At 45.0% G+C, this 16,862-nt stretch overlaps 1 protein-coding gene across 2 annotated transcripts in view; it reads right to left on the bottom strand.

Moving 5' to 3' along the window:
• Positions 1-16,862, bottom strand: part of LOC147447720 (nucleobase-ascorbate transporter 2-like) — an 88,945-nt gene that overhangs the window by 37,034 nt on the left and 35,049 nt on the right. For both annotated transcript variants that reach the window (XM_086523435.1, XM_086523434.1), the window contains exons 2-7: positions 5,576-5,673; positions 5,305-5,481; positions 5,107-5,207; positions 4,936-5,011; positions 2,710-2,769; positions 2,011-2,195 (exon numbers count right to left, since the gene is read on the bottom strand). In XM_086523435.1, the coding sequence (XP_086379561.1) occupies positions 2,011-2,195; positions 2,710-2,769; positions 4,936-5,011; positions 5,107-5,207; positions 5,305-5,481; positions 5,576-5,673 (697 nt within the window). The remainder of the gene's footprint in view (positions 1-2,010; positions 2,196-2,709; positions 2,770-4,935; positions 5,012-5,106; positions 5,208-5,304; positions 5,482-5,575; positions 5,674-16,862) is intronic.

The following is a 16,862-nucleotide window of genomic DNA, read 5'->3' as shown; positions in this document are numbered from 1 at the left end:
TCTCCAATATACCCAATGCTGCATAGGCTCTAGTCAATCTGGTCTCTGCTTCTCTCCTCAGTGAAAATGCAGGTCCGCTAAAAACCACTCCAAGGTAAGTGTAAGCATTTGTATACTCCACAGTCTCCTGGCCATATGTGAATGTAGGTGCTGACCTGCTGATCCACTGTGGGGTGGTATTTAACACCATAACCTTGGTTTTACCAAGGTTGACAGACAAACCACTTTCGTGGGCAAACCTATGCAAAGCATCCAAGTGACGTTGCATCCCCTCCGGAGAGTCGGAGATCAACACAATATCATCAGCATATAGCAATAGAGGAATCCATGTCCCTGCCAGCTGTGCACCTCTATCACCATCGCTCTCAATGTAGTCAAAAACCTCATCCACCTACATATCGAATAGAGTAGGAGAGAGCGGACAGCCTTGCTTCACCCCAATAGTGGAGTGAACCCGTGCAGATAGACCCTCAAAGGTGTGTGCATGCCCTACTACTGATCTGTACAATGCCATGATCCCCCAAATGAGCTCTGTGGGTACTCCCATCTCCTGTAATCTACGCATCAATCTAGCTCTGGGTACTGTGTCAAAGGCTTTGCGGAAGTCCACAAAGCTACAATAGATCCGTCTCCCATGAGATCTGCCCTCCTCAATGATGGCCCTGAGTGTGAAGGTATGGTCAAGAGTAGAAAAGCCTCTCTTGAACCCTGCCTGCCCAACTGCACGCATTCCTTCCCTCTCTGCCCATCTACTCAACTGCTGCTCAAGAATGGATGAGTACAACCGTGCCAATGTGTGTCCAATCATGATAGTGCGATAATTCCCAGGCTCCATAGGGTCTCCTGACTTGAAGATAGGTACAATCGTAGATAGGCTCCAAGTATCAGGCAAGCCCTCACACATGGCACGGTTAAACATAACTGCTAGAAGCTCTGCCAGTAGATCTCTGGCATGCATGAAATGCTCAGCCACTAAGCCATCATAATCATATGCTCTCCCAATCCTCATCTTGTCAGTGGCTTTCTTCACCATCTCAGCGGTGAAAAAAGCACATGTGTATCGGCATGGATTGGGGGGGTTGGGAAGGGGCGGTTGTCCAGGTACTGTGTACAAAGATGACACGTACTTACCCCAGGTCTCTGTAGAGGTAATGGCAGGGGGTGGGGGACTGCTCATGAAAGAGCCACCACGCCTCACGCGAGTCCTGACTCAAGAATAGCCGGTAGAGAGAAATGAATGAGAGAGAGAGAGAGAGAGAGAGAGAGAGAGAGAGAGAGAGAGATGAAATGAAATGAAATGTTATATTAACGTCTTCAAAAGGCCATAGTGACCTATGAGACCAGAAAGTTACAAGGTGGTGGATCTGATACAAAGTCAAAGTAACAAAATAACAACAGTATAAAACAAAGATATATACTATGGGATCCTAGATTGGTCGATGTGAACTAAGCAAAGATGGGCAAAAATGGGCGGCTTGCTCGGATAGCTGAATCACAAGAGATCTAGCATCGGTCGTTGGCGAATCTCATCAATCTCCTCCATGGTTAGTAGTCTGACCGGGCGTTGTGCATGCCTGGCCAGCGTGCTCCAGATCTTCTGACGTAGCCTCCGTCGATGCTGTGTAGTCCTCCGCAGTCGTGGGCGCCTGGATTTCCCCAGTTCAAGCGCTCGGTCGATCAGTGTGCCTCTGGTGAGAGAGAGAGAGAGAGAGAGAGAGAGAGAGAGAGAGAGAGAGAGCTTTATTGACGTTCTGTACAGTCCAAAGTCTACCCATTAGACAAACCAGATAACAATACACTTGCCAAAAACACAAAACTTAGAAAAACAAATCATGTCACTTCAGATGAACATTAGATGCTATATACCCAGATTCTCCTCAATTATGCTCAATATCCACTTTTGCTGATGTCCGGAAATGCTTGGTCAGAGAGAGAGAGAGAGAGGGTTGGGGGGGGGGGGGGGGGGGGGGGGGAGGGTGGTTTCCTTTGTAATGATGTTTCATTACCTACCAAGGAGCGGATGTTATCAAGTTGGCCTCATCAGCGCGACAGTGTAACTTTGTCTTGCTAGGGACATTTCGATAGGCTCCACTCACAGTTAACAGATAAGCGAAGGCCCAAATGACTGGCACTGACAACAAAATTGGCATTCGTTCAAACACAGGTATTCTCTTGGATCCCACGTGTCTCAGGTACTGCAAGTAACAAACACTTATTTCAGATGCCAAGACTGAGTATTTTATTCTTCGTAACTGCAAATAGACTGTCTAGGCGCACAAAAACGTTGCAATGAGGAAGAATGACAGCAATTTATTGAAGAGTGATGCCACAGAACATGGCTAGACGAGCTGAAGCAAGCATGCATAACAAGAACTAACTATTATTGATGGGCCAAAAACAGCAGCTTAGACTGTATTGCAAATGCATTCCCTTCTGAATCTCCAAATGTCTTTGTATACTAATTTTGGCCGCCTGTATGATTTTTCATGAAGCAAGCAAATCCCTTGGAAACAAAAAGCATTCTCCTGCTGTGTGCCTTAATGTGTGTGGACCAAGGTAAAGCATCTGCAAGTGTATGTACAATGTGCCCTTTGTAGTACTGCAAGAACCCTTATCATGGTAAAAACAGCCTGATTTGCTGAATTGAACAGTTCATATTGCCAATAAATATTGCAAGCCTAGAACCTCAAAACTAATAGCCAAACATACCAGAGAAAGTAGTACAAGCAACAAAAACTCCAGAAGGCCAATTTCCACACACTTTGCAACCTGAAATAAAAGAGTGCATGTAAAGGGTGCCGATCACCATCTAATACAAATAGGACCTATAAAAGATAGCACCTGATCATAACAGCAATATACACAGAGTGAGAGAAAAACAAGAGAACTATTTATTTAACAAGAACTATTCACCTGACCTCTCTATACAATTTGAATTGGCATTTGTTACTGTAATTGAGATTCTCAATCCATCTTTAGAGCCTAAACATTGTTACCAATGTTGAAAATTTCACCTGCCTAGTACTGCGCCTTGGAAAAGAAAGAAGGTAGCCTTCTAGCTCTCTGTAGCTCTGTAAAAACAGCCTCTGTCTCTGGCCCATGGCCTTTATTACTAACACGTCAGTTGCTCAAGGAACCACTGTCTACTGTATGTTCTACCAGCTTTGTTGGAACAGGAGTTAGTTGCTCGGTTAATGGGTGTGCATCATTATAAATTCAAAAATAAGATACATAGGCCCTTTCTAGAGACGTTTTGTAAACTGAAACCAATTTCACTGGCAACCAGATAACTCCCTTACCTCACTTGCATATTAATGCTTGTCCCTTCGGCTGCATAAAAGTCAGCTGCAAATCACAGCCGACAAGTTTCACATAATAAGTTGCTTGTTGCTTTAATCGATGGTGGGGATCTGCCCCCCTCCCATATACACTTCAACACTAATAGAAGTGTCAAAGGCCGATGCGTTGAGTGAGATCTGGAATCGGCCTTAAGCCGAACTCTAGAGGGGAAGCAATACTGTCTGGTCCTTGCGGACAGCATCAGATGAGCCAATCTGCATAAACACAATGCATACGACATTGAAGAAGCGGCCACAGATAGGTCCCTTCACTTCCCTTTCTATTGTGATCTGTGTGATGGTCCCATTTCACTTCTTTGATACCTTCTGTTTCAGCCTGCTACGTCCCCCTTCCATAGGACTCCCTAATAACAAGTCACCACTGCAAATCATTTTCTACATACAGAATCAAATTTCCAAATTATAATTTCTACTGCATCCACACTGTAGATTTCTACCAAGTCACAATAACCACATCATATGGCCCAACCCTAACCATGGAGGAAGAGATATCACTAATTCAGCGCACACACTCCTCATGTCAAGAAGGTTTCTATTTAGCATTGTCCACGAAGGGTAGTTGTCAAGACACACTCAAAAAATAGCATTGGTGATCCTGTAACTGATCTCCATAATAATGTAAGAGGTACATCGCAACCTCGTCATCAATGCCTCATCTACCACCACAAATTGCATTCTCTCAAGCATAAGAGCTAGCAATTACAACCAGGAATCCCAAGGAACCCCCATCCGCACTGCTGAATTGTAGGTCTTCTGCATTTGCATAGAAACAATGGGAGCAGAATGATTCTCCTTTGCCCTTTTTGACCATGCTTCCCAATTTCACTAGACAAACCATCTATGACTCCCTTACTACATAAACACGTTTCGTCCACAACTTCAGGAACCAGGCACAAAGAGAGAGACATTTGGCCATTTCAGCAACAACCATCCAATATATGGTGAGCAGCATTGCAAACAATTTGAACAAACCCATCCAAGGTGCAGACCACCTAGCCTCTAAAGAGAAATGAATGAAAGGAGATGTTTATTCAAATCTGCAAAAGGCCTAAGATGCCAATGAGGCCACAAAATTACATCATCGTCGTATTATTCAAATTTTCAATACAAAGGACTAAGGTAACAATGCTAAAAATGTGAACACATCAGCGAACCAGTAGAGCCAGTTGGCAGCACATCTCCCAAATCCTGCTCTCCTGAGTAGGCAGCCACTGTTAAGTACCATCATAAAACTCTCTCATTGGCCACTGCATCATGTCTCCTCCTATGTAGAGAACCTTGTAGAAGCTTCCAAAGCAAACTTCAAGCCACAATGCCGCTTCTAGTTTCTAACAGGAACTTTATCCAAAGCATGAGACCATATGCTCAAAGCCTCACGTATCGAGAGGCATGTTGGATGACTCTGGATGAGCATCAACTTGAAAGCTTTACCCAATTCAATTCAAACATTATTTTCAACAAGACATGTGTAAAAGTGGAGTCAAGATAAGCAAGTGCATTCAATGACATTTGTGGATTTCTGTTCATGGACAAAAAATGAATGCTTCCAGGAAGATAATAAGGTGCTCTTGCTTACCCCAGGAAAGCCCAATCCGTACAATCCCAAACCTACTAAAGCAATAGCAGGAGCTGAACCAAGAGGGCTGAGAAATCTGGTAAACAAAGAACCATTCCAGCAAAACAGTTAAAACTAGCAAGAAAATTCTTCGGTTAAAAAAACGGGCAGCACTCCTAAATTGTTACTTGCCGTGTAAAAATGCCCCACAATCCACTAAAACCAAGTATTATCTGAAGGCTTGAAGAAGCAATCAGGGCACCTTGTATAGCTCTCATTGTGCTAAAAAATCTCTGTTTATATTGATGGATATATAAGAATATCATTAGTGCAGTATAGTTGAGCCCCTTACAAATGCTCTTGCTAAATTAATAATGAAAATAAACTTACCTGCTCATTATCAGAAATCAATTGAAGTCTAGAGGAGTTGATTATCGTTAATATAGGAATTAAGAAAGCATAAGAACCACCAATGACTGATGGCAATCGTGTCCCAAATAAGGTTTGCAAGTAAGTGTTAAGGCCCGCAACAAAAAGCAAAGACTGAATAACCCGAGCCTTGTCACCCTGAAAAGGTCCATAGTGAAAAACCTAGCATCAACAGAGGGTTCGACTTTCAGATGTTGCAGCTAATACTTGCTTGTAGGCGAGACAGACATACATCACTGCCTCCCATTAGAGGGACCAAAAAACTTGGTATCATGACAGTCGTTCCCAGCATGACTATATAATGCTGAAAGCCCAACATAATTGCCTCCGCTGTAAGCACCAGAAAATGTCTCATTGAGAGATCACATGATTTCATTACTGTCCAGACACTTTCATGGCTGAACCCAATGTTTGCCTGCCTCTTCTCACCACATAACAATTACAAGTGCCAGTACCATCACCACATAACAACTACAAGCATCATCAGCACATATACATAGCATTGAAAGACAAGGTGAATGCCATTATTGAGGTCAAAACAGACAAAACACCATTCGTCACACAACAAGCACCTTCTATGCAGAAGACTGGCGTATTCAACTTTAAATCCAGACAACGGCCTGATCCCAAAAAAATTAAATACCCAAAGTATGCATTCATTTCTGACGATGCAAGTTTTTTCAGCCTTTAAATTTAAATACCATGCTCAAAAATGACGCTCGTATCATCAAAACAACTTCAGTCCCAACTTGCACATAACAATAAGTGTGGGCGGTATCAGAGTCTCCATGCTTTTCATCCTTTCTCAAAATTTGGGATAATTGTGATCTACTTGACTAGATTCAAGCAGTAATTGTACAAGATTGTATCCTACTCAACATACAAAGTGATCTCTTAAAAAGTTGCACCCTGAAGACTACTGGACTAATCATATTATAGTGCCTTTACCCAAGGCAGGAAACTGCATGGACCCTGCCAACTATTATGATTGGCCATAAGCTGACCAAGATCTATGGGATGGTATTGGAGTCAGAATTGAGAACTTATACAGAGCTTGAAGGTCTTCTCTTACACCATCCAATAGAATGATGGACTGGATGTTTCGAGAGCATAGAGAATTTGTGGGTACTTTCTTCGACGACATCATCATGTTTTTCAAGAATGAAGAAGAACACAGAAAACATCTCTTTCAAGTTTTTGAGGCGTCCTCATCAGGAAGAAAGGTGAGTTCTTTCTCAAGAAGATACACTTTCTACGGCGCATCATCTCAATAGCAGGTGTAGAGATGAACCCAAAAAAAGTTGCCACTATTCGGGATTGGCCAGAATTAAAGAATGTGCATGATGTCCGAAGCTTTTTGGGTTTGTGTTCGTACTACTTGTGGTTCATTCCACAGTTTATGGAGATTGCTTCCCCTTTGCATACCCTAACTCAATGGGGCTCCAAATGACTCCTATGAGGCGGCGGCAAGAAAAACAGAAAAAGCAAAGGGAGACTCTCCTTGCTAATAGTGTGCACAACGGCTAAGCGTGAAGGGCCATATCCTACAATGAGCAGGGGAAAGAGCCACACAGCTGGCCTGTAGTGCCAATGAAGAGTACACGTCTGGAAGGAGTAAAAGGCCTCGACTCCAAGTGGCATGGAAAGCCTGTCCTCATCATACCACTTGATCCGAACTTCGAAGACCCCTGCATGAGATCATACAATCCACGCAGGGTGTGGATCAGCTCCAACCATACAGCTCAAACAGTCTCCGCTAGAGACTCGAGGCGACCCTCAAAAGCTCGGAAGCATCTAGCTCTAGAAATGAACCAAATAGTGAGACTGCTCAAAAGCTCCCATCTCATCTCTCTCTCCTAAGTCCAGGGTACTGCAGTGAAGTCCCGTGAGGGTTACTGTCTAGGCTGCCCCCCAATGAAGCAAATGGCCTGGCCCTAGCTGTCGGGCTCCGCTTCATACCCCATAGCTGGGCAAAAAGAAGTCAACCAGGCTGCTGCTCCCCAGGTGTAAATCCCCTCCAATGAGAGAGGTAGGCGTAGAATCATCTGCCAGATCTGCCATGCCTGGGGGCAATCCCATAGACAGTGCCGCTACCGTCTCTAGATGATGTCCACAGCAAATGTAGGTGGGAGGGAGGCCACTGCAGACTAACCAGCTTCCCATTGCAGATCCCCTCTGAGAAACTAGACACTGAAAGGTAGATATCTTCGGAGCCTATTGGCTGGTCCACGGTCTAGTCCAGAATCCTCCAATAACTCCTAGGAGAGTCCCTGGTGTTAGGTGCCGCAGAAGTGATTGATGGTGATAGCTAAAGATGAGTGCTCAATACATACAAAAGGTTCCTTGTGCGTACACAAGGTTCCTTTTGTGTACGTACTCAGGATGAGTACGTACACGAGGTTCCTTTTACTTTCGTGAGAGAGATGTGCAATAGACACACACACACACACACACACACACACACACACACTGAGAGAGAGAGAGAGAGAGTGTAACAGACTTGGACACTCCAAGTCGAGAATCTACCACGACAGCACCAAATAACCACTTCAACACAGTTCACAGTTCACAATTTATTCGACACTGGCCCGGCGGAGTTCCGTGCCTAGAGATATTGATCCCAAAGACTGGCGCCCCTTTCGGTATTTCTTTTTGTATTAATCTGTGTTTAAAGTACCAGAGTACGGGCAGGCGCTCACACTCAAACTCTGCGTCCAGATGCTCTGAGTTATGAGGCCCTGCCCACATATTTAAAGAGTACAAGGAATGCCAAAAGCAGAGCCCCAAAAGCTGCCATAAAAAGCTTCCCATAAAAAAAACTGCCCTAAAAATAGACTTGCAATTTTAAAGCTTCTTCAAAATTTAAAGCTCTTTCTCTCTCTTGCAACTGCGTAGAAAATAAGGCAGCAAAAGCTCTCTCTCTATCTGAGATCGCGTAGCCAAAAAGCATCGCCCAAAAGCTAGCATAGCCTGCCGCATATTCCGTCGCAAAATGACACCGCAAAACGCGGGACTCTGTACGGCCTGCCACGTGTCACGATGTCTGCAGTGCCACGTGAGCTGGCTCCCCGCCAAAGGGGTGTGTGTTTGTGCACTGAGCAGCCACGTCATCACATTTGTAACATACCCCCCTCTTGAAAGCATTGTAATCGCCCTCGATTACGCCTGCAAAATAGACAGAAGCCATAAATTGCCTTAGCAGACACTGACTGTTAGTATCTACGTACTAGGAACACACATCTAGCACATGTACCAATCGATAGTCACATCACACGACATCAAGGGACATCACAGGACATTTAACATTCATTCGGATCTTAGACCATGATTGATCGGCAATGCAGTTAGCAATCACATCTTGATCCAGTCAGGACCTCATAAATGCCCGATTGACTAACCCCTATTGCAACCATGTCTACTCGAGATCAATTAGACCAAAATGTTGCAATCATTTCATCTATCAGTTCCTGCACTTAAAAACAAGTCAAGAACAAATCAGTTTCATATTCCAGAATTTCATTTCATAAAGTCATACAGCAGAATACTGTCAACTCTTAGTATCCCTGAAGCTCAAAGAGACATCAATGACTCTAGTATTCTAAAAATCAAGGCATCTGTTGACAAAGGAGCGGAGTAACTCCCCTCTTGTGCATCCCACTGCACCAGATCTCGGCCAAGCTGAATTCTGGGTTCCATTTGGAATAGACTATGCTAAACCAAAAGCTTCAAGGTAAAGGTTAACAATCTGAGAGTATCTGCTAGGTCCTCCTCCTCCATCCACTTCGCATCCAATGTAGGATAGCTCTTGAATTTAACCAAGAACCGCCTTCTTACTTTACCCTAATTCTTTGTGTCCTTATGTGCCAAAATCTGTTGAGTAACAAGGATCTCCTCGTTTTCCTCCACTTCGGGTTGCTCATCGGGTTCCCCATCATCAGGCACATCACCTTTAAAAGGTTTCAAGAGACTCACATGAAATGCATTGTGAATCCTCCAAGTGTCAAGCAGTTTCAGTTGAAAGGAGACGACATTGATCTTTTCGGAGATCTGGAAAGGTCCGCAGTATCGCGTACTAAGCTTTGGAAAAAGCCTCTCCTTTCCCTTTTTCTTTCTCAATCGTGCCTTCTCAAAACGTAAGAGCACCCAATCATCCTCCTTCAATTTCAAATCGCGACGATGGAGATCCGCTGCCTTTTTCTGTCTTTCCTGAGATTTCTGCAAAGCCTCGCGGACCTTGGCAAAAGCCATGTCTAAGTCGCGCGTATACTCATCAGCTTCAAAAATGTTATCTTTTGTGCTTAGGAAGGGTGGAACCTTCGCAGCACCTTCAACAATCTCAAATGGCACCTTCCCTGTCGAAGAGTGTATCGTGTTGTTGTAGGCAAATTCCACCAAAGGTAGATATCTACTTTTCCCATTGAGTCTTCTGATCCGAGATATAAGACTTTAATAAATCTAAAACCACTGAATTGGCAATCTCAAATTGCCCGTCAGTCTGCGGGTGGAAAGATGACGAGAATTGCAACCGCCTGCCAATGTTCTCCCAAATTGCCTTCCAAAACAAACTCGTGAATCTGGGGTCCCTGTCGGAGACAATCGTCTTGGGCATGCCATGTAATCTGAAAATCTGGGCCACAAACAGTCTCACTAAGAGATTCTGCTTGACTGTTTTCTTCACTAGAATGAAATGAGCTTGCTTGCTAAATCTGTCAATAACAATCTAGATACCATCGTGACCACTCTGAGTTCTCGGGAGATCAAAAATGAAATCCATTGCAATACTCTCCCATGGGCGGGTGGGTATAGGCAAAGGCTGTAACAATTCATGTGCTTTATGCCTGTCAAACTTGACCTTCTGGCATTCCAAGCACCTGCGCACAAACTCGTCCACATCCTTCTTGAGTCTCGGCCAAAAGAAGTATCTCTCTACCCCTTTCATGGTGGTAGCAATGCCATAGTAACCCGTAAAAGGCGGACAGTGGCATTCAGTCATAACCTTTTCCCTCAACGGCTGTGTGACGCACAACATGGTTTTCCTCATCAAGTAGCCATCCCGAATGGAATATCCCGCTATTGTCTCCCCATCCCGTATCCGTGTGAAAACATCTGCAAATCTGGATCTATGGCATACTGGTTGACCATATCCTCGAAGCTCCTATGATGTATCGCGAAAATAGCCAGAACCAACGCTTCTGAGACAAAGCATCTCCCATCAAATTCTTCTGTCCCTGAACATGGACAATCTGGAAGTGAAACTGTGACAAGATGTTCGCCCACCGCATCTGCTTTTCCGATAGTTGCTTCTGTAACAAGTAGCGTAAACTCTGATGGTCTGTAAAGACAGTAAAATCCGCTCCGAGTAGGTAGTGCCACCATTGAGTAAGAGCATGGATAACCGCCAAAAGCTCTTTCTCATAAATCTGTGTTGTCAATTCCGGCCTTGAGAACAATCGGCTCTCATAAGCAATGACATAGCCTTCTTGCATTAAGACCGCACCCAAACTACGACCACAAGCATCACAATATACTTCGAGTGACTTCTGCAAGTCCGGCAAAGTGAAAATTGGTCCCGTAGTCAATTTCTCTTTCAAAGTCTGAAAGGCAGACCTTTGTGGGTCCCCACGAGAAAGGGACTCCTTTCTGTGTCAAGATATGCATAGGGGAAGCAACCTTTGCAAACTTTCGAATGAACCGCCTATAGTACGAACACAATCCCAAGAAGCTTCTAACTTCATGGACATTCTTTAAATCGGGCCAATCACGGATAGTCTCTATCTTGGCCGGATCCATTTGCACTCCTGTTGCTGACACAATGTGTCCCAAAAAGTGTATCTCTGGTAAGAAAAATTCACTTTTCTTAGCATTAATCACTAACTTGTGATCTCGTAATGATTGAAAGACCTGAAGCAGATGATCTCTATGTTCTGCCTCATTTTTGGAGAAAACAATGATATCGTCAAAGAAAGTGCCAACAAATAGCCTGTACTCTCGAAAAATCCTGTCCATCATCCGGTTAAATGTCACAGGAGCATTGGTTAAGCCAAAGGGCATCACCGAAAACTCAAATAACCCAAAAGTCGTCCGAAAGGCTGTCTTGTAGACGTCACCCGACGCGATTCGGATCTGATGATATCCACTCTTCAAATCAATCCTGCTAAAGCACGAGAATCCCTGTAATCTGTCGAGTATATCATCGATCCTAGAAATCGGAAATCTGTTCTTGATGGTGATTTTGTTGAGAGCTCTATAATTGATGCACATTCTCCAAGATCCGTCTTTCTTCAAAACCAACAACACTGGAGAGCAATATGGTGAAGTATTAGGCTGGACAAGACCCTTTTCCAAGAGGTCTTTCACTTGGTTCATAATCTCTTCGTTCTATGCTCGGCACACACGGTAAGGTGACCGGTTCAGTGGTGTGCTTCTAGGTATCAGATCAATAGTATGATCGTCAGGACGAGTAGGTGGTAACTCGCTTGGCAGGCCCTCTGAGAAGCAATCGGCATGAGAGTGGAGAAAATCTTTGCGTTCTTTATCAAGTTCAGACATATTTGTCCTATCTTGGCGTTCTTTATCAAGTTCAGACATATTTGTCGTATCTGCATCACTCAACTCTTTCAAAAAGATCGAGTAAACAAACAAACTGGATTTCATTAACTTTGAAATGGCTGAAGCCGATACAATAGGGACAGGCTCGCCCTTAAGTTTAATATCAAGTACAATGGTTCTGCCCTTCTCTGTAGTCAATGTCGCTTTCCTTGCCCGATAATCGACCACGGCGTTGTTCTTGTGGTACCAAGGAATTCCCAAGAGGACATCACAACCTTCCAAAGGCATTATGTAAAAGTCCTCATGCCCCAAATACCCCTGACAATGCAACTGAAGTTTGCCAATGACAGGTGTAATGGCTACGTCCCTGTCGGGTGCCGCTAGAACAGCCTCCGCAAGTGGTCCCATCCGATCGGGAGTGATCTCAAGCCGTGCCGCCAATTCCGGTGAAATGAAGTTGGCCTTGGCTCCTCCATCAAAGAAGATAAGGGCTTCGTGGTCTTTCACTTTGCCCCAAGCTCGGCAAAGTTCTGTACTTTCGTCCAACGTGCTGAGATCGGTACCCACGCAATCTGGAACTAGTCCTGTTTTCATCTTGCCTTTTCGTCCACGTTCCTCAGCTGCTCTCGAACTCTCAGGCCTTTCGTCCCTTGTCATTCTATTCTTTCTGTGCCTGTTTAGGGTACTTCGCGGAGATAGGTTCAGTTTCCCCGCATCCAAAGCACTTCCCTTCCCTGATGAAGCGATCCCGCTCCTGAGGGGTAAGCTTGAGTCGTGCATCTTTCTTTTTTGGGTTGGGTTGCTCTTCCTCTTTCTACTTTCATTTGTCAAAGTCTGTTCAGCTCTTTGTGTCATGATCTCATCGGTGGGGTAGGTCAAACTGCCAGAGTGAATGGCAAAACCCCGTTTCGCATGACTCATCAACTCCTGAATGGAAGGTGACTTTTGTTCCAAGCAATATCTTAGATCTCTGTAGGTAGACCCAAGGTAAACCGCTCAATCTGTTCCTTGAACGAGATCTTCTTAAATGAAGAGGCGGGTAGAAAAGAGCTCCAGAATCTCTCGCAATAAGCGTCCACTATATCCTTCTTGGTCATCCGAAGATGGTTCCAAGCAGTTCGTATGTCGCGTTCATACTCTCAAGTCAACCAAGAAGAAAGAAAAAGCCTCTTGAATTTCAGCCATTTAACTGGCGTAACCTTGCTTAATAGAAGCGTGGACCACCAAGTTCAAGCATTCCCCTTAAAATAAGAGGCAGCTCTCCGAATCTTAGAGTTCTCTGAGTAACGCCCTCCCACGAAAGCAATGTCAAACTGCTGTACAAAAGACAAAGCCTTCGAAGCATCTCTATATCCAGAAAACGTGTCAAATTTAATTGACTATCCACCTTCCTTAAACTCTCGAACTTTCTTGCTTTTGTCTTCCAGAAAGTCATACTGATTAGCTTTATAAAAATTCTTCTTCTTTGCATAAAAGTTGTTGTCTTCAGAGTCTGAACTGTCTATAGATGAGTCCTCTGTAGAACTGTCACTCACGGGGGGAGATTTAGACTTCTTTGCCTTTTTTTTCCCCTTTCCGAAGCGTTGTTTCTTGCTTCGCTTTTTACCTTTTTGGTCTTCTTCGCTCGAGTCAGATGAGCTAGAAGAATTGTCAAAAGAAGAAGAAGAAGAAGAACTGGGTACTCCTTCAAATCGAACACGCTTCTTCTGCTTTCTTGCTTTTTCAAAAGTAGACTGACGACCCAAATAACCCGAGAAGTCAGTGCCTTTCTTCTGTTTTTTGTCGTGCTTGTCAGTTTTGTTCTACGCATCAAAAAGTTGAGCAATTCGTGCATCAACCACCTCTTCTAATTCCTTCTCTGTATACTTCTTGGGAGTAAGGAGGTTTCTTGAGAGCGGGTTTTGGGGGTGGTTTTGTGGTTTTCTGCCACTATGTGTGCACCTCTTCGACAGAAGTCTTGCTCATATATTTTGCCAGTTTTGGGTCCTTGGAAAAATTAAGCATCATCTTTGTTGCATCGCCGATCAATTGTCGGCGCTCCATCTCTTGACGCTCCGCTTGAGTAGGCCGAGGCGGGCCATACTCCTCGCGTGAATCTTCGTTGTGATCCCTTCCCGCATCTCCGGATGCAGAGGGAGTCGATTGATCCTTGCCTGAAGCCATAGGTGTCGTGGAAAAAAATTAGGGATCTGATTTCCCGTAGAAGAGAAATCGGCCGTGCTCTGATACCACTGTAACAAACTTGGACACTCCAAGTCAAGAATCTACCACGACAGCACCAAATAATCACTTTAAAACAGTTCACAGTTCACAAATTATTCGACATTGGCCCGGCAGAGTTCCGTGCCTAGAGATATTGGCCCCAAAGATTGGCGCCCCTTTCGGTATTTCTTTTTGTATTAATCTGTGTTCAAAGTACAAGAGTGTGGACAGGCGCTCACACTCAGACTCTGCGTCCAAATGCTCTGAGTTATGAGGCCCTGCCCACGAATTTAAAGAGTACAAGGGATGCCAAAAGCAGAGCCCCAAAAGCTGCCATAAAAAGCTTCCCATTAAAAAAATTGCCCTAAAAATAGGCTTGCAATTTTAAAGCTTCTTCAAAATTTAAAGCTCTTTCTCTCTCTTGCAATTGCGTAGAAAATAGAGCAGCAAAAGCTCTCTCTCTATCTGAGATCGCGTAGCCAAAAAGCATCGCCCAAAAGCTGGCGCAGCCTGTCGATATTCCGCCGCAAAACACGGGACTCTGTACGGCCTGCCACGTGTCACGGTGTCTGCAGTGCCACGTCAGCTGGCTGCCCGCCACAGGGGTGTGTGTGTGTGTGTGCATTGAGCAGCCACGTCATCACATTTGTGACAGAGAGAGAGAGAGAGAGAAATGCAATGAAAAAGAGAGAAATGAAACGAAATGTTATATTAACATCTTCAAAAGACCAAAGTGACTTATGAGACTAGAAAGTTACAATGTAGTGAATCTGATACAAAGTTTGACTAACAAAAATAAAAAGGGTGCTGAAGAACAGGGGGGTTACTACAGAATCTTGAGCTGCTAGATGTGAGCTAAGCAGTTAACTGGGATTGTGCAGGAGGAGTAGGGGGGTGAAGTGAATGGGGGCCAAGACAACACAATGTGAGTGTATCCTCAGAAAGGGCTAAATCACAAGAGATCCATCATCGGTCACTACCGGATCTCATCAATCTCCTCCATGGTCAGTAGTCTGACCAAGCATCATGCATGTCGGGCCAAATTGATCTAAATCCTCTAACGCAGCCTCCGTCGATGTTGTGTAGTCCTCCGTAGTCGCGCGCGTCTGGATCTCCCTAGCTGGGTCGCTCGGTCAATCAGCGTGCCTCTGGTGTGTGGGCTCTACTGTGGTAGTAGCTCCTCCGATTGTGCACTGTCTGCTCTAAAGAAGTTTGTGATCGTCTTTGAGACTGGCTAGCCTTGGCCCTCTCCTCTCATGAGGCTCTCTCGGTGTCTATGCAGCTTGAGCAAAAACAATCCCAGGCATCTCTGGTCCTCATACCCCATGACTCTAGAGAGTGGTCCAAAGCCCTCTCTAAACAGGCACTTATATATGTGCGGTGCCCCAAAAAGGCACAAGAATGAGAACGACTGACAGACTAAAATAGAATTAGGTGATGAGATACTCGCTCCAGAACAGATACAGGATAGGAATTTGAAAAAGTGTAGCAGGGCTACAGTGTCTTTCACAGGACGCAGTTAGTACAGTTGGTCTAGGCTGGTTCACACTGGAAGGACACTGGACGGACCCTCTGGGCTGGGAAGTGACACGTGGCAGGGTACCGACGGTGGTCTAGTGGACCTCGTGGCCAGGTCACCACATGGCTTACATTTATGAGCCGTTGGTGGCTCTTTACGGTGGTACCTATGAGTAGTAGCGGCGGGTCATTCTATTATCATCTTCTCCCATCATCTTGTACGTAGTTGTCTAGAGTGAGCCTATGCACAGGGCACTGCTTCACCATCCCTGCACATCTGAGCCTCGACACCCCATTTGTACCTGTGAGTCCTGGGCTTGAGCTGAGTGTGCTGCCACGCCAGAGTCTGTACATGGTTCTTTGAGATAGTCGAGTCCACATGTTCTAGTCCACATGTTCTGGTCCACTGTTGTGTCTCTGTCGTTCTGTTGTTATCCGTTGTTCTGTTGTTATCCATTGTTTCTGTGTTTCATTCTGTTTGAGTGAGTTTCCATCTGTCGAGTGAGATTGTCACGCACATTGCACTGAGGGACACCCACACTGAAGAGAGCAAGACACATTATCTGCGCTACAAGTGCTCTCATTTTGGCGATCACGGTGGGACCTCAACTGAAGTCTCACTCTGTTGAGTAGCTGGTTTTTTTGCTTCGCCTGTGCAGCCTGTTGGTCTGGTCCAGTTTCACCTTTGACAGCTTAATCTAGCTGGTCTAGTCTCTCGCCTTGTTGGTCTAGTCCTCTCTTGCCCTGGTCCACCCAGTCCTCGTCCGGGTCTAGTCCTTCTCGTCCCTGGTCTAATCCTTCCTCGTCCTGGTCCAGGCCAGGTGGTCTAGTCACTCGCCCTGGTCTAGTAGAGTCTAGACCAATGTTCAGCCAAGTGAAGGTTGTCTTGCCCAAGTGAAGGTCTTCTTGCCCAAAGCTTGGTGGGGTTGGTGGTTACTGCATGACACATACAAGGAGGTCATTGGAGCGTCAAAGTGCACTACTGAGTCCTCTGAAGTACTACCACAGACGGCGTCAACCCTTGGTGCCCAGTAGAATCATATTAACCCCATCACCCATACCTACTCATACAGCTACCTCCATTCCTTCGACCGGTTCTACATCCTCCAGCTCCAGGTCACCTTCTCCGGTAAGGCTCTCCCTCATTTTGTTACAGCAAGCTAGTGAGCAACAGACTCAGGAGCAAGAGGCCATGGAGGAGCTCACAAGTGTTCTAGCAAAGGTTAACATCAAGTTCCCGACCTTTAAAG

This window comes from Adiantum capillus-veneris, chromosome 11 (genome assembly GCF_014529385.1).
Source record: "Adiantum capillus-veneris isolate H3 chromosome 11, ASM1452938v2, whole genome shotgun sequence".
In the NCBI taxonomy this organism is placed as follows: Eukaryota; Viridiplantae; Streptophyta; class Polypodiopsida; order Polypodiales; family Pteridaceae; genus Adiantum; species Adiantum capillus-veneris.
This window is presented reverse-complemented; position numbering and strand designations above follow the sequence as displayed.